This window comes from Galeopterus variegatus, unplaced genomic scaffold, assembly GCF_000696425.1.
Source record: "Galeopterus variegatus unplaced genomic scaffold, G_variegatus-3.0.2 Scaffold272, whole genome shotgun sequence".
Classification (NCBI taxonomy): domain Eukaryota; kingdom Metazoa; phylum Chordata; class Mammalia; order Dermoptera; family Cynocephalidae; genus Galeopterus; species Galeopterus variegatus.
The window spans coordinates 330,625-352,236 of NW_007726383.1; the positions used below are offsets into that span (position 1 = coordinate 330,625).

The 21,612-nt window shown below is 38.4% G+C and overlaps 1 protein-coding gene across 1 annotated transcript in view; it reads left to right on the plus strand.

The window, feature by feature from the left end:
• FNDC3B (fibronectin type III domain containing 3B) overlaps positions 1–21,612 on the plus strand; it is a 361,626-nt gene that overhangs the window by 99,717 nt on the left and 240,297 nt on the right. Inside the window, exon 3 of the mRNA XM_008566859.1 lies at positions 2,333–2,408. Within this exon, the coding sequence (XP_008565081.1) occupies positions 2,333–2,408 (76 nt within the window). The remainder of the gene's footprint in view (positions 1–2,332; positions 2,409–21,612) is intronic.

Below are 21,612 nucleotides of genomic sequence, written 5' to 3' on the forward strand. Positions count from 1 at the left end.
ACGGGATCGCAACCCTCGGAGCTGCGCCCGCACCTCGCTCAGCCAGTGAGCGGGAACCGGTCTGTATGTGGGATCCGAACCCTCAGCGGGAGCGCCGCCGCACTCCCAAGCAGCGCACTGTAGCAGTGTGCCACCGGGCCGGCCCGGTCGAAGGACTTTTAAAAAGATATGGAAAGTTTTCTTTATTGAAGTATTGTTTTATTTCAGTGTAATAGAATTATGCTCTATATTTATATGAAAATAAAGTGAACTCAAAGGATTTAATGTTAAAGGAATGACTTTAAAAGCTCAGTTTCAACAAAGCGGTAAAAATGTTTTAATCACTCGAGATATGAAAGGATTTTCCTTTTGAGTTTTTAAAATGGCGCAGCATGTTTACATTGGTGAGAATTTGAATATTGAAGACTGAAAGATTATTGACATAGTTATTGTACAGGAAATATAAATTGCCTTAAAATAACTGTTATAATTTAAGATAATGAGAAGCATGAGGAATGAAGCATAAACTGCTTTTTCCTGAATGATCCTGTTTTTTCCAGTTAATGTGCTTTCTGATTTTCAAAATATTCCAGCAGTGTCTCCTGTGGTGAATTATTAGACGAAGCAAAATACGTACTTATTAAAGGTTTAGTTTTTAAAGATGAAATGACTTTGATCTCAATAAGTAGTTTTAAAAAAAACAGATAAATTATGTTACATACATTACGGGAACCGGTCTGTATGTGGGATCCGAACCCTCGGACGGGAGCGCCACCGTGCTTCCCAATCGGCGCACTATCCAGTGCACCACTGGGCCGGCCCCAAAAACAGATAAATTATGTTACATACATTAAATAAAGTTGATTTTTATATTGCATCTTATAAATGCTTAATTTCTAATTTAAAATAATTGCTTGTAATGGTTTTCTTTATGTTTTATGACTTTTACTCATTCAGTAAAAGTACTTATTGAGCATTTATTCTATGCCAGGCATGGGGCCAGATTTTTGTCCTTATAGAGCCTAGATTAAAAAGACAGACACTAAAACTAAAATAATTGCTTTAGTTAATTATAATGGTAAATTCTAGGGGGAAGTAGAGGTTTTTTTGTTTGTTTTTTGAGAACATGTAGTGGGCAACCCAACCTGTCCTAAGAGTCGAATGCCCTGTCTTAAACAGAGAAGGAATAGGTGTTAGCTGGTCTCGGAAGGAGTAATGTGGATGGGAGGCACAGATGAAGAGTACAGAAGAGCATTACAGACAGAGGGAACAGTATGCTTGATGGCTCCAGCCAAGGAGGAGCAAGGCTTGCTCCAAGAACTGTAAGATAAATGTGACACTGACATTCTGTCAATTTCTATAAATAATGTAGAGGTTATTTTAATAGTGTTAACCTTGCACATGGTGATTTTTAACTACAGTTTTTAAGTTTAGATTATGTCTTTTAATTTGTATTAGATATACACTAGTGATTTTTTTCCTTTTGTTATTCTTTGATTAGAACTAAAACTCTGAGGCTGTTGAAAGGACATACTTTGCCATTGCCACTTGTGGTCTAGTCTTTTGGAAGTTATCTTCTAATATTAAATATTAATGTTCATATATCTAAAACATTGACTTTAGGTAGTAGATTTAAACATTTGAGTTTTTGGTGTGACTTATTTATAATATTATTCATTTATTTTATACTATTCATTATTGTTTCAAGATCCTGTACACAGAACTTCTTTTTCCAAACATTTTTCGTATAAATTGCCTTCTATTGTTATACAGTAGAATCATATAACCCAGGTCAGTAACAGATACTTGGGAACAGTATGTAACAGTGTTAAGTCAAAATCTCATTTCTGGGTGCTGTTTTCTTTTATAAGTATACTATAGTTTCTAGTTTTTTTTTTCTTTAAGCATTGTTTCTAAATTCATGAAAGAGAAAAAAGAATTGTGCTTTTGAAAGAAAATATTTCTGAAAATTGAGATTTTTAGTTATGTAGCATCATAAGAAACTTAGCTAAATTCAAATGCCTGTATGTGTGTCCCCCACCCCCAAAATCGAACCGGTTTTAAGATTTATATTGTAACTTTTGTCTTATACATGACTTGGTGCTACATACTTCCTATGTAGTACATAAATTTAGTGTAGCATCATAAGAAACTTAGCTAAATTCAAATGCCTGTATGTGTGTCCCCCACCCCCAAATTCGAACCGGTTTTAAGATTTATATTGTAACTTTTGTCTTATACATGACTTGGTGCTACATACTTCCTATGTAGTACATAAATTTAAGTAACAAAACTTGAAGAAAAATCCCAGATGTCCTAGCATTAAATTGAAATTAATGTGTTATTTTGGCAGGTTATTCTTGTTCAAGTTAACCCAGGTGAGACTTTTACAATAAGAGCAGAGGATGGAACACTTCAGTGCATTCAAGGTAAGGAAGTTTTTGGTAAATATTCTAATCAAAGGATTTGTCCTTTATTATTTTAAGGAAGTAAGATTTTTCTCCGTGTTTGCAAATGATTTTCTAGAAGTAAAATGTCTTGCATTTTCTTTTTCTTCTTTTTTAACTGTCATGTAGTCTCAAATATATATTGTGATGCTATCCAAATGATACTTTTAATGGTAAAATCTGTATTGGGTATTTGTTAGTTATTTATTGCTGAGTAGCAACTTACTCCAAAATTTAGTGACTTAAAACAACGTTTATTACCTCACAGTTTCTGTGGATCAGGGATATGGGCAGTTTTGCTATGTCCTATGGCCCTGAACCTCTCAAAAAGCTAAAGCCAAAGAATGGGCTAGGACTGCAGTCAACTTAAGACATGTCTGAGGATGGTCTGCTTCCAGGCTCACTCAAGTAGTTGTTGCCAGGATTTAGTCTTTTAGGGGCTATTGGTAGGAAGTTTCCCTCATTTCTTGTTAAGTGGGCCTCTCCATGGGTGGGGTAGGGTACTTATATTGTGGCAGCTGGCTTTATGAGAGCAAGCAGATAGAGGACAAGAAGGAGTCAGTAGGTCAAGCCCATACTCAAGAAAGGGAATTACAAGAGGGCATGAATACCAGGAGGCAGGTCACTGGGGACCACTACAGTCTATCCATTGGCCCCCAGTGATTAATGTCCCTCCCACATGCAAAATGCCACCTTTCAAGATCTCCAGAAGTCTTATCGTATTACAGCATTAGCTCAGAGTCCAGGATCTTACCCCCCTAATTAAGTTCCAGGTGTAGGTGGCTCCTTGTAGTTCTTTATAGCTCCTGGGGCATTTATTAATTTCTAGTTTGTGTAATAATAATGCCTCTTCTCTATAGTTCACTCTGGAAAGAAATGACTTAGGTATTGTGATCCATATAGACTTCTGTGTAGGAAGGTCAATCCAGATCTGTTGTTGGCTTGTAAACGCTACAGCGTTGGAAGGCACCATTCATGACAGCTCTTTTTGGCAGTGATTGAAATTATTGGGCAAATGGTAAATTGGCATGTAAATTGAGATATTGGGTTGTTGACTGGACTGGAATCTGATCAGAGGCCATATTTTAAATACCTGGACTTGTTTACCAGTACATAAACAAATGGGGGAAAGGCCCTTTATTTTTAGTATCCCTTAATGAGCTGCATAAAAACAGTTGGTTTTTCTGTTGCCTTGTATAATAGCAGAGCGTGCTGCTGTTTCACTGCTTTTTTGGGGGGATCAATATGAACAAAAATTTAGAAAAAAATTTTTTGAGAAATTGTATTTTCGAAGATTCAAGCCTAATGAGTTTTAATTGCAGTTAGTCTGAAATGATTTAACCATTTTATTGATGTTTTTTACCTATTGCGTTTCTCTGACCATTATGTCCCTGAACTTGATCTTTGGCATTCTAAACCATTTTAAAACAAAACCTAGTCTTTGTTGATAAATGATATGAAGAAACTTCAGGTCAAGGAAGAGAGGAAATAAATATTTTAAAATGGTATGGGATATAGAATCCTCTACCTAATAGTAGTACTATAATAAATAAATATTGTCAACAATTAAAGCCTCAGAATCCACTGTGTCTTTAAAAAAAAAAAAAAGATCATACTAGAAAAACTATATAAAAAGTCACCATATAGAATAAATCTGAGGTTTTTAGTTCAGTAAGAAAGCAGTTGAGCCTCTGTTCTGGTAACATTGGAACCCCATGAATTGGCTGGTAGATTATATCCTTCTATAACTGAGTATTTGTAATAGAATCTATAAAAGCAAATTGCTGAATAGATCAACATACTTAAAATCCATTCTTTCATGCCACCTGAGTTTACTCTTTGGTGTCTACGGAGCATGTGTGTATGACATACTTAAAATCCATTCTTTCATGCCACCTGAGTTTACTCTTTGGTGTCTACGGAGCATGCGTGTATGTATATATATATATATATATGTAGTGTATGTATATATGTATATGTAAGTGCATATGTATATATGAAGAAATATTCATCAAGTTAGCTTCTCTCCTACTGCTTTTTTTTTTTTCCCCAAATTAAAAAAAATTTTTGAGTTTATGTCAGTAACTGGTGTACTCTGCAGGAAATGTTGCAAGTATATTGCTCTGTTCACAATGGGAGCTTTGTATTTATTCATGATGATACCTGGAGATAGGTGACACTAACACCCTTCCAGTGATTTCAGAAATGCCTTTGAGTAAGGTAGAATTGTGGAACCATTTATCTTTGGCTCCCCAGCCCTCCTTCCTATTCTTTGTTCTCTTCTGAAGACCCAGAAAGTGTGGTTATCTTTGTTTGAGGTATGGTGGTACCTGGCCCAATTAATTGAAATAGTACAGGAGAAATGAGAGGGACCAGGAGCTGGAAACACATGCTTTGCTAGAGTTTGGGAAGCACTGGCGCAATAGGATGAACTGCAGAAACTGGAAGGAAAGTCAGCCTGGCAGGCTGAATTCAAAGTCCACACCCATTGGTTGCCACTAATGCATAACAGGCAGTCACCCAGGCAAAAATAAAAACGTCTTCATTGGAGTTCCAGTGTGTTAGTGAATGCTTTGCTCCAGAGGAGTAGAGCATAGGAACGTGGAATGTGAGAATAGGCAATATGTTTGTAAATTCCAACACAAGTTGTTAGATCATCCTCACTCTCCCGTGATTAACATCTGTGTCATTGCTAACATGTATTGAGCTCATAGGCCGTGCCATGCATTCTCTCATGTAGGGAGTATGATAGGTGCACATGAGGAAGCTGTGGCCTGTGTAAGAGTCACATGGCTGGAAAGAGGCAGGGTTGAGTTTTCATTCCTGGTTTGTCTGACTCCAGGGTATGATTTCCTTATTGCCCTGCTCTGTGGCTTTACTTTAGGGGGGACTCGATTCTCCTCAGGCATGTGACAAAAGCAAGGTGGGTTCCTGTTCCTGTAGTAACAGGATACCAGGATGAGTACTCAAACCGGGATGGGACAGAGATGGTTTGCAAAACAAAAGTGCAAGGTGGAGACTGTGTTTTGGGAATAAGACTGACACAAGCACCTTGTTAACAGAACTGAGGTGTACTAGTTTAGGGTTGGACTAGTAGTAGACAGTGTGCTGCAGGGAGTATTGGTTTAGAACTACTCCTTACTTTCTGCCCAAAGTCAAGATTGGGCTCAGATTTGGAGTGGGCTCAGCTTCCCTGGTGGGACTTCCAGTTCCAGCTACTGGGAAAGGAGAACAATGGGAGAGAACTGGTGGGGGTGGGGGGGGGGGGGGGGAGGGGGGGTTTTTTCTGATTGTCTTTTAAATACCTGGTAGGAAAGGATCTGAAATTGAGTCATATTGTAATGGAAACTTCTGAAAGAAGCACTTGCATTTTATTGAGGATTAACTTTAAGAGAGCGAAGATCTAGTTATGCTCTTTCAGCACCAGCCAGTAGGTGGGGAGGTGTGTTGGTTCTCCCCTCTCCGCCCAGCATGGGTAGTGGTGGTTGGCCTTCCTGTAAATTTTGAAGTCACCCATTGCTTATGCCGTGGTTGAAACTGTCAGCCTGATAACTTTGCTATTTCAACACTAGTCAGCAGGTTAAGGACTGCTTTGGGGAGTTAGGGCTAGGAAGTAGAGTCGGTTGCTGAGACTTCCTGGAAACTTTGAAATCATACCATATAAGGTCAACCACCTTTGCTTGTAGTTGAATTTGTTAGCCTAATAATTTTCTCCATAGGACATTTATGACATCACTAGAAAGACCCCAGGAGCTCATTGTGATGTCATTAAAAGGCAGCTTGGAAGTTGAAAACAAATTAATATTGAAGAATATAGTTACTCTGGGGAAAAAAGATTTTGTTTTCATGGGAATGTCCTTGGTGATAATGAAGGAAGATAAACACAGGAAACATAATATGCTGTGAAAGCAGATTCATTTCTAATGGAATATTTCTCAACAGTTTGCATGAAACGTGAATCATATGTCTCAGAGGGGTCAGAAAAGGTTATAGTTTGTTCTTACTCGGAGGCAGCACTATACCTATGGTATCCTATATAAAGATTTTTCTTTCCTAGGCCAGTTGAAATTGTATAAAGAGCCAATTGTTAGGAGAAAAGAATCTTAGCAATCAACACAAATCCTTGCCTTTGCTTAAATTCAGGAATTAATAGAGGGCAGCTGCGGGTCTCTGCCATTATTTTCATATTCTTGTCTGGGCTGAGGTGCTGGCAATGCAACCTTCCTTCCTGTCCACACATGCCATCTTTTTATCTGGGCCATTTCTCTGCTCCCTGTAATATCCTTCAACCAAAACAAATGCCAAACTTTAAGTTTCTAAGTCTGTCTCTTCCAAGAGCCCTCCCAGACCACTGCAGCTCATCCTGACCTTTCTCTGAATTCTGGAGGAGCAAGTAGAAGTAGCACTACACAGTCTGGTCATGTGTAACCCTTTCCTTAGCCCTTGAATTAGACTGTGAATTTGGTTGTGACAGGAAACAGTATATCTTCCTCCCCACTCTGCAGCCATGCAGCCCGATGATTACGAACTGGACTCTTGACTGATCTTTGTGTTACATCAGGCATGATTTTTTATTTTTTAATTTTACTATTCTGGTGGGAGCTTAAAGACATTTTGTTGTGTGCTTTTAGTCATCTCTAAGGGATCTATAGAAGAACTTTCAAATTTCAAGTTGCATTGATAATTGAAGCTAATCAGTTTCCTTTAGAGAAACATGTTTAAATTCTAAAGAACTTTCATAGTGACCTTATATTAATAATGCAATTTTATTTGTTTTAAGACTGTTATATACATATTATGAGCTCGAAGAAAATAGAAGAATGTCATGGTGATATAAGAAAAAACAGATTAAAGTAAAATGTTCAGGAAGCAGCATTATTTTAATTAATAATATTTAAAGATACTTAATTGCTAATGGCTTTTGCCCAGTAATTTAGGTATCTTTTATGATGGCCATTTGCTCAGCTAGCTTGTGTTAAGTGGGTTGAGACCCTGAAATGACTAAATAACCGCAGAGTGTATGGTGAGAGGGAAACTCTGAGAGAGCCCTCCTCTGAGATGGCTGTAGCTTTGAAGCTATTAGAATGTGAAGCTTTTTTCCTCTTCTTAACTTATTCTCCTTCAGCCTTCTTCAGCTCTGTGTCTAATTCTCCCCTGCCCCAGTGAGTGTGGGAACTGTATCACTGATGAACACCACGCTCTGCGCAATGGCTCTGTGAATGACACCATTGAGAGCTGTTCCACATTTCTGAATTTCCTCATTTGTCTCCCTCCCCCTCTCCTCCATGTGTGATTCAGCATCCAGAATGTCACAGGGGCCTTGATGTTCTTTTTTTTTTATTTGGTAAAGTGCACTTTTTAGACTTCTTTGGCACATTAAAACACTGACCTGTCATTCTTTCTAAGAATTTTATGACTTGGTTGTCTCTTGCTTTGCTTATTGTGAAATCACATGAATGGTGTCATAGTTTGGCTTTACAAGCTGACTTGGTAGACTGTAATTTCAACAGCAAAGTTTCTATATGGTCTACTCCTTTAATGCAAACTCTGCATATAAATGAGAAATTCCTGTTTTATTAGCTTAAAACCCAAGAAGATGACGTGTTGCAAATGAAGGCTGTCTTCAAAGGCTGAAGTGAATCCTTGCCTTAAATTTGCAACCAATATTTTGATCAGAAATATTTGGGTAGTTTGAAAATAGAATTATGGTAGTATGAATGTGTTAAATTCTTCTAAGTCTTTACATACTTTTATTACATTGGATACAGAATTGATTATTTGGCTGTATTTAATTATAGAATGTCTGTATTATAAATGGCAATATTTCTTTTCATTACAAGATTAGGGTTTTGGGAGCTTGTTTTTCTACACAAGGAACTGCCTTGAAAACCCATTTCTCTTGCATTTGGGGGGGTTTGTGAGGGATCGCTAATAAGCTGAGATGTTCTTGTGAACAATTAGGCCTCATTTGAAAATCTTTTTGATTTGAAAATACCAAGTCTTTTGCCCAGGCTAGCCCTAATATCATGCCCGCCTTTCTGATTGATCCAAAGCTATATTTGATGAGAATTAGTTCACAGTCCTCCAGGGAGGCTCTAAGCTGAGAGCCTGAATTTCTAGGAAAATCTGAATTACTCTGTCAGCTTCCCAGCTTATCTTATAACTCTTAAATGTTAGCTTCAAGACAAATCAATCTTGTGTGTACACAATAAACACATTTACCTACATGTGCGTGTGTATGTATTTGCTTTACTGGAAGATTTTTTCATTCTCCATCATTAGATTTATATTTTCCCATGAAATATTAGAGAAAAATCACTTTCAGCTTTGGAGTGCACCTGATCTCTGAATTGTTTGGGGGCTTTATTTTGTACATAATTTAGCTTTTCCTCCAAACATGGACTGATACAAAGCTATTAGTTACAAATAGGCATTCCATATGCTGACCTGATAAGCTCCTTTACAGACAACAGCTTGTTGCTGAGTAACTGGAAGTTTACCAGTAGGGTGGTCTCCACAAGGGCTGGTAAATACTGATGGTCCCAGAGCAGAAAGTCTGATTTATGGAAATGGTAAGAGGAAAGCCTATAACTGTATGTACAACTGTCATAAGGCTAGGGTACGTCAGTGCCAAATTATGATGCTTTTCCAGGAGGTTTTAAATCTCTCTCAAGAGTGGTACCCAGTGTGTTTGTGGCTTTCTGCCTTTCTCCTCCTGCTCTTCCCATTTATATTAATTATTTATATCTATTCTTATAGTTCCATAATTAAGGAATTTTAAACTATTAGGCAAAACCTCATCCAATGTTATATTATCAGACTTTCTTTGGTCTTTTTCTTCAAGTAGAGTTTTAGTGATTTGATTTGTTAGATGTAAAGATTAGTTGGTATTAAGTTTTCAGGGTAAAGGCTCTCTACTAAAATCCCTTGCCATTTGCTTAACCTCTTAGCCTCAGTTTCTTCTCTTGTAGTGAGGACAGTGATAGTACCTATCTGATAGTATTGTGAGATAATTCATTGTAAGTGCCGTTATTATCATCATCTAATAATGTACACAGTTTTGCTTATTGTTTTTTTCTTAAAGAGACTGAATGATTGTGGGCAATGACATGACTGTCCTGCTTGTGCATATAGCCTCCATTTCATTGCTTATTTATAATAGGCTCGCTTTCCTGGGATTGCCAGTGATGGCACAAGTTCAAACATTTCAGATGAAGGTTTATGGGAATGTGTATGCTGTTCAGGTGTAGGATTGTAGTTAAAACAATGAATCCTCTGTTCCATGCATTTAAAGTAAGTTTTGCTGTAGTTGAAGCTTCAGTTGTTACTTTTCTTTTGGATAATAGCAGTTAACTCTCATACCATGCGTGAGTAGCTGTATTCAGACAGGCTATAACCTCTTTTAGTACTTGATAAAGCAGTTTCTCTCAATATGCCTCCCCTTCTTTAGATCTTGCCTTTTACGTTTCCATTAAATTCCGTCATTTTAAAAATCTTTATTTAGTGCACCTTGCTCTTAGGCAGTACTGAGGGGCAGTAAGGCATATATAGGTCCTGGAGTGAGGTTGCCTGTCTTAGAAATCTCCTGCATGTTAGTTGTAATATTATAAAATTAGTTACTTCTCTACACCTCAATTTCTTTAACAGTAGAATTGGAATAATAATTTGTCTTGGAAGGATTGGTGTGAGGATTAAATGTGATACTGTGTAGAAAGCACTATGATTAGTTTGAGTTGTAGTAAGGGCCCAGTAAATGGGAATCATTATTAAACTCCAGGTCTTCATTATGGGTAGACATTGAACTACCCTTCATTTGTGCTACCTATCATTTTAAAACATTTCAGAAAGCTTATGTGAACTTGAGTTATTTCTTAGTATTTTTTAGGTGTCTTCACATTTCAGTCCTGATACTTCAAAATAATATATTTAAAAGCCATGCATTGGGAGTTTAGCTTCTGCACCCTTTTGCCTTTCAGGCTTGTTAAACAATGATTAAAATGTCATCCCTGAAGGTACCACTGCTTGGAGTTCTTTAAATGTCATAGATCCTTGCATGTCAGATAATTCAGAAGAGCAAACAGTGTCATGTTACCTCCATTGTATGCCACATTTTATTTCACAGCTTGTAGTCTTTTAGTTCCTCCTTTATTCTTTCTGTATTTTTTACACTTGTTCTTATAACTTAAAATACAAGAATTCATGTTAGAAGTGTCTTTAAAAATGACTGGATTGAGTTCTTTAAGGTTAAGGGTCAAATCTTAGTCATTTTTGTATCTCAGTGCCTCTTGCACATACTAGGCATTCAGAATAAAGGAAAATCATTTCCTAACATACTTCTCTTAGTTCAGTCTGCTATAGCAAAAATATCTTAGACTGGTTGGCTTATAAACAACAGAAATTTATTTCTCAAACTTCTGAAGGCCGGGAAGTCCAAGATCAAGGCTCTGGCATGTTTGGTGTCTGGTGAGGGCCTGCTTTCTGGTTCATAGATGGTACTTTTGCTCAGTGTCCTGACATGCTGGAAAGGTTTAGCGGTCTTTCTTGGGCCTCTTTTATAAGGGCACTAATCCCATTCATGAGGGCTCCACCCTCATGACCATATCATCTTCCCAAGGCCCCAACTCTTAATACCATCACATTGGAGGTTAGGATTTCAACATATGAATTCTGGGGGGACATAAACATTCAGACCATAGCAGTAAAAGATTAAAGATTACATGTTAAAGATTCATGTAAAAATGATGGAAGAATTCTCTTAGGTTATTCACAGAAATTCTTATTATTTTTTATTGTGCTTAGATAGTTAAATTTGGTTATTTTTACTCTCAGTTCCTCAAATTAAGATAACAAATGCAGACGTGAATGTGTTTCCAGAAACAATAATTCTGAAGAACTCCAATATATGGGTTAGCTTCTCTTACCTGTAAAAAGCATGATGGAATCATTATTATACTCACTATTTTAATGACTTTTTGGGGGGGGGTGGATAATAGTCTGGGAACACCTTGGAAAATATTTTTAAGGCTATCTAATAGTAAAAGATATAAAGCTAATAGTAAAAAAATACACCAACTTTTTTTTTGCCAGGCTTTATATTTTTTGTTGGTATCATTAGCAAATATTTTAATTTAGATTATGCATTAGCAAGTTAATATTACAGTGTTTATTTGTAGTACTAAACTCTGTCAGACCCAGGATTAGTGTGCACTTTAAGTTGTAAATAAGCTGGTTACTGAGTTAAATGAAGTTGGTGTAGTAGTTTTTCTCTTCCTCTATCAACAGGGTGATTGAAGTGGTCAGGGAGGCGGTGAGACAGGTGGCAGGGAGGACAGGTAGGAGGGGAGCCTGGGTGAGAGTAGAAAAGGCAAACATTTTTTTTTAAAAAATGGTTTTAAAAATATTTTTTTACTGCTCCTCAACTTGGGTGTTCCTTCTCTAGAAGAGTGTTTTTAGTGACTTGGGAGGTATTTTACACAGTATTTGTGAGGATGTGAAGATAGTTGAGTAAATGGGGAGTATGTTTTAATATGTCTTTCTGGGCCCATGTAGATATGGAGAAAAACAGCCTCAGGATTGCCCACAGTGGAATTTCCTTTGTGACTCCTGGTTTTGGGTTCTTTGAATATACCCCACATTTCTAGTGCAGCTGGATATCTCCCCCAAGCCCCCGCACTTTGCAATTTGGAGAGGAAAGTTGTTTTTTTTCAAGTAGGCAAGTCTTTTTGTGTCTGAGTTAATATGCAGCATTCCATAATTTAAATATAACACCTTTATGGACACTTTACATGCAATGTAGAGCCAGGGTTTACACCAGTTTTATGATGTCTTTTTGGCTATGAGTTCCCACATTTTCACTTTATTTAAAAAGTTTCCAAGTATTAGCAGATTATAATTTCTATTCCAAGTTGATAAGAAGAGGAGGCCTAGGCATCAAAGGAAGAAAAGTCCTTGGGAACAAATAAGAGTGGAGCTTAAAAAGATCAAAATAGAAGCATTTTTCTTAGTGTATCTTTGAGTGCTTTTCAGTTGCCTTTATGAAAGAATTGGGCTAAGACTGTTGCTTCCTTCTTTGTTCCCTTTATAAATCTAGCTTAGTACTTTGAACTGTGTAGATGCCCAGGAAACATTTTGTCACTTGACTTGGGTGGTCCCCACAATAGATGAATCCAGGATATGATGTTCAGCGTTAGACCCCGACAATCAGTTGGTAGAACCTTGGTTCTCAAGTTAGCATGGATCAAAATCACCTGAAGCGCTTCTTAAAAGCAGTTGGTGGTTCCTCTCCCAGGGTTTCTTATTTGGGTCTGCGGTGGGTGGGGCTTGAGAATTTATATTTCAGTCTTCAGTTTACATCTCCTAATTCAGTCACCATTTCATTAGGAATTTGTTTTTCTTCTCTATGTCTTAGTTTCCACATAATGAGAATACATGTTGGGCTAAGCAATAGCTATGCTAATTGTCTGGTGAGGGCCATTCATAACTAAAGCCAAAAGATATCATTATTTTAGTTATAGTAAATTTTCATTTCTGTGCTGTCAGGGCTAGGGCTCAGACCCTTCAAACGCATTGTACAGACTGAGTCACCAGACCTCTCATATGTCATAGACACTGGGTCATAGACCTCTCACACGCAGGTCCACGTTAGGTAATTAGGAAAGATCCTGGGAGCCATTGGCAGATGACATGAGCTCAGTCCTCAGCTTCTTCAGCAGGAGCAGTGGCAGCCTCTCGGGGCATACTGGTGGCACTGGCGGCAACAGCCTCCAGCAGAAATAGCGGCCTCCCCATGGCCCCCCTGGGGGATCTCGGGGGTGGGGGGCCCTGTGGATCAGGGTCACTTGTCCTTTATACTTAAGTCCATAACCCAGGACACCTGGGTGCACATGTGCAATTACATTAGACAATAATCAAGGAACACCTGGGTGCATGTGGATATTTATAGCAAATGCTTGGCAAGGTTCTGAACATCCAAGGGGCCCTGACCATTTTACTATATTTTCCCAACAGGTAATATCACACATTATATTCTAGTACTAAGCAAGCACATCCCTTCTTCCCAGTCAACTTGGTCATAGTAAAAAAGCCAAAGGGGAGGATTAAAAGTAGGTGGACCGATAAGGAAGTTGGCTTCACTTTGTAAAGTACTCTGAAGAAACAGGAAAGCTTTAACGCATAAAACTGGAGGGAAAGGAAGTGACTCAGAATTCAAAATAGATAGGACTCCACACAGTAATGATCTGGAACTGAGGAACTCTGCCTACAGAAGAGACAAGAAGCAGCCATGGGAGACAACTGAGTTAGTGAATGACCACAGCAATATGGAAAACAGGATTATACATATTCTTTTTTTCTTTCCCCCATGTGGACAGGGGACCATTGTAGAAATTTAGAACTTTGGGCCCTGTTTTAAAAAGTCTATTTCAAGGGTCAAATCATTGATTTTCAGATCGATTATTAGTAATTATAGCTACAACGCTGAGGAGTTTTCTCACAGTCTCTGAGTTCTGCTGCTGTTCTCTGGGTTGTTTATTGATCATTTTTCTATTCCTCATTGCACCTGTCATGCTGGTATCAGCAATTAACATTCCTCAGAAGTGAATAGAATGCCAGCCTCCATCTCAGATGTAACTCAAAAACAACAGGTGCATTCTACCTGTTTCTTGGCTATATCCAGAGTAGTCAGAAGGCAAGTAATTAACCATAGAACAGACTTTGAAGAAAATGAGTCTTTAAAATTTGAGCCAAAGTGCTGAAATGTAGCTCTGGATAATGTATTTAGGAGACATAGGAAATGGCTCAACAGGAAGGGTGAAATAGCCTTACTAATCTGGCCTCTTTAAACTTGTTTCAAGCCTATTTCCCTTCATTGATACAAATCTCATTAACTGTGCACCTTCCACAGACCCTCTGTTTTGTGTAACTGTTGTTTTTTTTAAATTGACTTAGGTTCACATCAAAGGCCGATGAACTCAAACTCATACAGTAGAAATAAATTGATTATATTGTTAATTTTTCTCTTCTCTTAAATGAAGAAACCTGACAAAACTTCCTGGCTCTGAGAGTCCCTGATAAATAGATTTAACTTCCTTTCCATTCAGTCTGGTTCTATTGATCAGGGCCTCAGTTTTCTCACCTTAAAATAGGAAGATTGGACCAGATAATTTCTAAAATTTTCCCTCTCATTTTCTCTTTCCGTTCTCACTAATTTCTCTGAAGTTCTCTGCCATTTACATGTCCCTAATTTTCATGAAAATACTAAAGCTTTACTTAAATAGGATCAAGTGTGGGCAGATTTCAAGAGCTTCATTATCTAGGATTTTCTTTTGGAAAGTGAAATGTTGAATTATCAGTTGAGGCTCTTACTTTAGATACTGCATGAATTTCCCTGAAATCTCATTAGCATATGTTAATCTTGACTAGTAGCAAAAGGGACGAAAATTACCCAGTGTTTTTTTCTGTTTCTAATATTGCCACTTACGAAAAAATGTATATGTTTTGTATGCCAGATGCTTTATATCACTGGTTGCCAACCTTGGCTTGAATCATCTGGGATTATAAAAAAATACCAATGCCTGGGTCCCATCAACAGAGATTTAGCTGTAATGGGTTCCCAGTGTATGTTTAAAGATAGTGTCGTAAGTATTTAGTTTACATTGCACTTCCGAAAAAAATTTTTTGGTGCATTTTATTTTTATTTCATCTAATGTTTAGAGTATTGAATTATTTGTGAATGAAGAAAGTCCTAAAACACACCAAAAGTGGTACTTTCTCATCCTAGGAGTACTGCCGCAGAAGAAGGGTCTCTGTGTGTGTTGGCTAGCCACAGCAACAAGTCTACTTCTTATGCGTTGAACCAGATAGGGCTGCCTTGCTCCTTGTCTTTCATCTCTGGAATATGACACTCAGTTGTCCTTTCTGTTTTGGTTCCTTAGGATTATTTGCTATAATTTCATCAAATTTACCATGCCATTGATATAAGAATACACCATTATTTTACATATCTCTGCAAAAGAGAAATCATCATCATTTAAGCTGAGTTGCTGTTGATCGCAAATGCATTCCTTTTTTTGGGAGATGTTAAAATGTGAAAAGAGGTTACTTGGAGTCAATGAAATGCAATAATTTAGTTTTTAATTTCTTATTCAGAATTAGTTGGATCTTTAAAAATTGTTTTTTTCCTAATATTGTGTTTACATATTTCATATGTGTGTGTGAAAAAATTGTGATAGCTTTCTATTCTACTTTTCAGTTGTAGGAATATGATTAAGTTTTTTAAACATTGTCACTTCTAAATATGCCCTAGAGGATTTATATACAAATCATAACGTTGCGGGTACTCTTTTGTTAGTTTTTTAGCTTCTCACCAAATGTCTCTGTTGCATTATGCCAAAAGGCTTATTAATTTTTTTATGTGTGTGTATATGTATGCATATTTGTGTGTAGACACACACACACACACACACACACACACACGTCTCTATGTGCATGTTTGCCATTCTTACCACTTGTGTCTGTTCTGTTTTGTCTAAACTTTTGGTAAAAGCTATGCTTTGAGTTTAAAAAAATTTCAAGGCTCTCCCATTGTTCATCCACTTGTTTGCTGTTGTATTGCAAACAATACAACCCAGTTGAGCAAAATAATCATGTGCTTCTAAGATTTATATGGAAAATATTTAGCTTTCTTTTTTTATTCCCCCCACCCCCTTCTTTTTATGTCTACGGTGTTAACCAAGAGATATATTACCTTTGGATCTAACCCATCTGCCTCTAAATACTTAACTTGCATAATAACTAATTAAATTTATTCCAGATGTGCAAGAAACATATGAGATTTGGTAGTTTTTATTTTTGAGAGGTTTTTAAAGTTTTATCTTAACAGGGAATTTTTCTTTCATGAAAATATTATATATTAAAGCCTCTGGTAGCTAATTAAATTTGAAATATTTGGTTTTCAGTAAATTAAAAGGTAGCAGTATCTAATATTTTCTTTCTTCCCCATAAATAGAGGTACTGGTGATACACACTTATGGATACTCAATCCCTGTCTGAAGACCAGTTCTGATGACATGACCACTCAGTTTAGATTTGCTGTTGGTTGGGCTTCTTCATTTTTACCAATGGTTGAAAAATAAAAAGGGATATCTTTTATGTCACTAAATCTCTAAGTACCTATAACATTTTGACTTGTTTTGGCTGCCAGTTCCTCTTCACAAAAAAGTTGGTTCTGCAGCCACATGTGGCCTCCTGGCTCTGTGTGGTTTTCTTCCTTTTCTGTTTTGCTCCTAGTGCCTGTGTGGCTGTAGACTCCTCTTAGAAACTTCTTTCTTTCTTTTACATTTGGATTGTGTGTGGGGGGCACTTAACTCCTTTCCTCTGAGTAGTAGTTCAGTGCTTGCCAGAACTGTTAGGATCAGACCGCCTTTGCTGTGTCCACAGTGTTTGTCTTGTGTTGCTTTCTGTCTGTCCTCCATCCAGTGTCTTTTCTCTCATTTACACACCTTTCTCTGTGTCTTGAACTACCATCTTCATCTCCTTTCTCTCCTGCTTCTCCTTCTCATATTCTCCCTGGGAAGAGCTGTTTTCTTTAGCAAACCTGGTATTTTTGGAGAGAAAGTTTTGACTTTTTGGGTTATCACATAAGGAGCCCTTCCTGTGTGAGTAGAGAGGGAAAAGCCCTCAACTCATAAGGTTTCTCAGAGAAATCACTTTTCTTCTTCCAACAGGGTCCCTGGTTTAAATTTGCAGTGAATTAACAAACTTTTAGGTATCCCAGGTGCATAGGATCCCAGCTGTTTAACCTTAATCATATTAGTTTACATGAGTGGGATTGATTTCAGAACTCACTGAGCCAGCTACGTAAAATACAGTATTGTCATTTATTCAGAATATCTCTTTGTACAGAGCAGTTCGTTTGCCACTTGTCATGAATCCATCCTGTGAGGTATCTTGATGACATCTAGCATGGCTTCATTGTTTACTGTATTCACTCTGTGTGTTTGGAAGAAAAAAGACCTGTGGTGACCACTTTTCTGTGTCAGCCCCTTAGGTCAGGTTTTCCATCCTGACTCACGCATGTTGGGGCTGCTGAGATTGGTTGGTTGGGTGTGCAGAATTTTCTCTGTCAGACTCACGAGCCAGAAAGCCACGACGAAGTTTGATTTGGCTGGTGGCAGCCTTTTCCAAATATGAATTTGGATGCAGTACAGTAAGTCCTCTAAGAAAAGAAGAAGGGAGAATAATAACTCTTAACTGGAAGCATTTGGGGAACATTTAGAAACAGGGAAACTCTAAACTGCAGTGTTTTGTCTGTCCCCTAAGCTTGTGTGGCTGTGGTGCCCCGAGGCCAGCCTTGTTTCCAGGCTGAGCGCTCCCTGCGCTTGGGCAGCCTGTCCTGCATGTGCTGCATGCTGCCTTGCTCCAGACAGTCTCGAATGTGACCTGGCAGCCAGTGCTGTTTCCTGCTGACGTGGCCTCCCACAACTGCGCAGAACAGAGCTGCCTCAGTGTGCTGAGGGAGGAGCCGGCCGCGGGCATGAATCACCAGTGGAATAAGGAACCAGTTAAGAGGGGAAAGTGCCTAACTGTTCAGGTTTCCTTGTAGATATATTTAAAAGACACCTTTCTTATAGGAAGGGAGGAGGAGGAAGAAAAACAGGCATGAAGAATGCCTCAGGAATCAAACTGTGCTTTGTTTGGCCTTAGGAAGGTTTCTTATCAGCAGGAGTTAACTTGTAGGGCGAGACCCAGTCTGCCTCAGACATCTGAGAGGATGCTTTAGGCCAGACTGGGCTGCATGTTGTAGCCTTTCCGGGCCACACTCTTGCAGAGGCTGGTGGGGGATGCCAGTATGCAGACAGATATTAAAAAAACAGAAACCCCAAACCAAAACACTTGTTTGTTTCTTGGTGGAAGAAGTTCTCCTAGCTTGGTAGGAACTGGAGAAAGGGACTCTTTGTGAAACTGCTTAGGAGCAAATCTTGTGGCATGATTTTCCCATCACTGGTGTCAACATCCCATTTGATGCTCAATACTCAAACATGTTCCAACCACTGCTCAGTACGTTGAATTTGCTTATTTGAAAAGGTTCAGAGAGGGCTTCTTGTTACTCTCTAATAGGCTCCAAAAAGTCAAGGTATCATGGAATATTAGTGAGATGAGACTTTAATTTTTTATCTGATCTAGACCTTCAGTGGCTTTGTCTATTTTTAAAAAGTTATTGTAGGACATTTTCTTAGTTGATCTTACACAGAAGCCCACTACTTAGATCAGATACAAGTGTAGCTGATTGAGGGCAAAGAAGCCTGAGCTAACCTGCTTATCTTTCTTCTGGTGGTGACACTTGAAAATTCTCCCCAGACTACCATGAACTCCTAGCATTCTTAAGTTGAGAAACCACTGATCTAATCGACTTCTCTCAGTTTATAGGTGAGGAAATTTTGCCTCAGGTAGGGTCATATTGTTAGGTAGTATTATGACATTCAAGGTGCCTTAGATTAAAAGTTCTATTTTTATAACTTTTATCTGTCTTCTGCTTTTGAGCCTTTGTAACCTCTCAGGTAACTATTGTAATAGCCTCCCCTAGCCTCCCTGCCTCTAGTACAGCTTTAGGACAGGTGGTGTGGTAGTAGTGCACATTGCATGTATGTGCGTGCGTGTGCACTTGTGTACGTTTGTGTGTGTGTAGGTCAGAGAGTTAGAAATCATGGAGAACAACCCAGATGGTGTCACTGCTCCAGGTGTGAGGTGACTGAGTGGGTGGCAGTACAGTTGGAGAAAAGGGAAACATTTAAAAGGAAGAGCCATCAGCACTTTTAAAGTATGGTTAAGTTTTTAAGTTACGGAAACTGGATATGGAAAATTACCAAGAGAATTAGTCAAGGATGGTCCTCAAATACTCAGTTAAGGCGACAGGGAGAATGTGGAGACCATCTGACATAGATATTGAGAAAACTCTTAGTTTTCAGTTCTCTTGGTCCTTTAGGCTTCTTTAAGGTACAATAAGTCCCTCTCACTGAGGATTCTTCTCTGGAGATAACAGCAGTTTGATTTCCTGATTTTCTTAACTGTTGCAGGCTCTCTATATGATTGCTGGATAGCTTTTTGTAGTGTAAACCTTAGTTCCTGGTGTTTGATGGGTTGTTTGTCCCAAAACAAAACCGGGGCAGATTGAGGTCTAGCATATGGGTCTCATTCTTGGATTGGCATCAGCTTTCCTGCGTTAGCATCAAGGCCAGTAGGTAGGTAGACTTGGGTTTACAGATTTTGGAAATCATTTACATTGGCCACATTTTCCCGTGTTTCCCATTTCCTGAAAGCCATTTTGTTCTATTGCTCCCCACATTACCATCCCAGCTCAGTGAACAGAAGCTTCTGTTCATACCAAACAAATTCTCAGGAAAATCAAGCAGAACAGGAGTGGACTAGAGAGGCTGGGATATTAAATATGTAATAGGTCTACTTACATTTTTAGTAAAGTCATTTGATTTCTTTAAAGAGGGTTTGATTTTTTTATAGACCATGCATGCGTGGAATTAGAAACTTATCCAAATCACTTATGGTGTTTTGTTGCTATTGTTGTAGGCTAGGTTTACTCATTGTGAGAGACCAGAAGGGGAGAAACAGCTTTATCTGTTAATCCTTTTCAGTGGCAGAGTGGCTGTATATGTAATTATATGCTTTTTTTCTCAACCCATACTGGGGGGAAAAAATGCCCAGAGACTCTTTCTCCAGATGCTTCTGGTAAATCTATTCTTCAAATACAGTTCTGAGTAGGAAGTCATGGCAGTGGGGGGGATGATCATTCTTTTGTGTGATGGTAATGAGACAATTTTTGCATTACAGATTTTCAGGAAACTCTTTGTTTAAATGAAACTTCAGAGCCCTTGCAAAACCACATTACAAGTCTCTTTGCTTCATTAGAAAAAAGTTTTTATTAATTTCATATGTTTTGCTGTCATCAATTGCATGAACTAATGAAATTATTTTGAATAAAAGAATTTGGGCTGTCATTTGTTTGGTGTCTTCTCTCGTCTCCTCTTCCCCAAAATGATTCCACCAAGTCTGGCTCAGAGGGGCTGTTGTTCTCACCAGTAGGCACCCAACTGCCAAGTGGCAGTTCATCCTGCTGTTGGATGAAGGCAAGAGGAAATGTTCAGGTTGAGTGCAGATTGCGGCTAGGGGGGTCATTGCCCTGAGGCTGGCGGTGGCCTTCACGTAGGCTGGCAGGGAGTCTGCAGCCAGTAAGGGACGGGCACAGGAATTTCCGTTACACTGCAAGAAGGAATCAGGCCTGAGAGTGTCAGATTGCCAGCCAAAATCCTGAACATTTCTTTCTATCATTTGCTAATTGAACCTGGAAAGCCTAACTATTGAAGGGATCTAGAGAGACAAGTGGCTAGTGCTGAGTTTTGAAGTTTCTTTTTCTGGTGCTCATTCTCCAAAGCAACCGGAATTTATTTAGTTAAAAAGCAGCTAATTAATCTGTTTGATCTTGATGTGGAAATGAACCATATCAAATTCCAGGTCAAATCGCTTTCCCTTGTAGAATGTTTGTTTAACCTTTTGAGGTGTGTTTCATCAGATTATGGACTATAAAAGTTTACTTTTCCTCAATATTCTGATCTACACGGTGGCATAGCTATTATTCTAATAATAATACTCAAGTGTAAACCTAATTTTGTCTGCTAATAAGAAAAGTTACGTCTACAAATGGATTATAAAAAGTTGTAGGGTAGGGCATGTGTCTTAATCATGCCAACAGTACATATACGGCACCATTCTTGAAAAATACCTTGCCATGTAGTCTCATTTATCTCAGATGAAATCTTGTTTTTATTGGTTTTTATTTTTTTCCCTATTTCTCATTAAGCTGCCAGTTGATATTATTATCCTTATTTTAAACACTAAGAAACAAAGGTTCAGAATGGCTGACTAACTGATCCAAATTAGTTAGTGGTAGAGCCAGAATTTGAACTCAAGATGGTTCCAAAACTCCTGATATATATATATATATATATATATTTTTTTTTTTTTCCCCCTTTTTTTTGTCTTTTTTCGTGACCGGCAACGGATCGCAACCCTCAGTGTCGCACCCGTACTGGACCGGGACCGGCCACGGGATCGCAACCCTCGGTGTTGCTCCCGCCCCTCGCTCAGCCAGTGAGTGGCCGGTCTGTATGTGGGATCC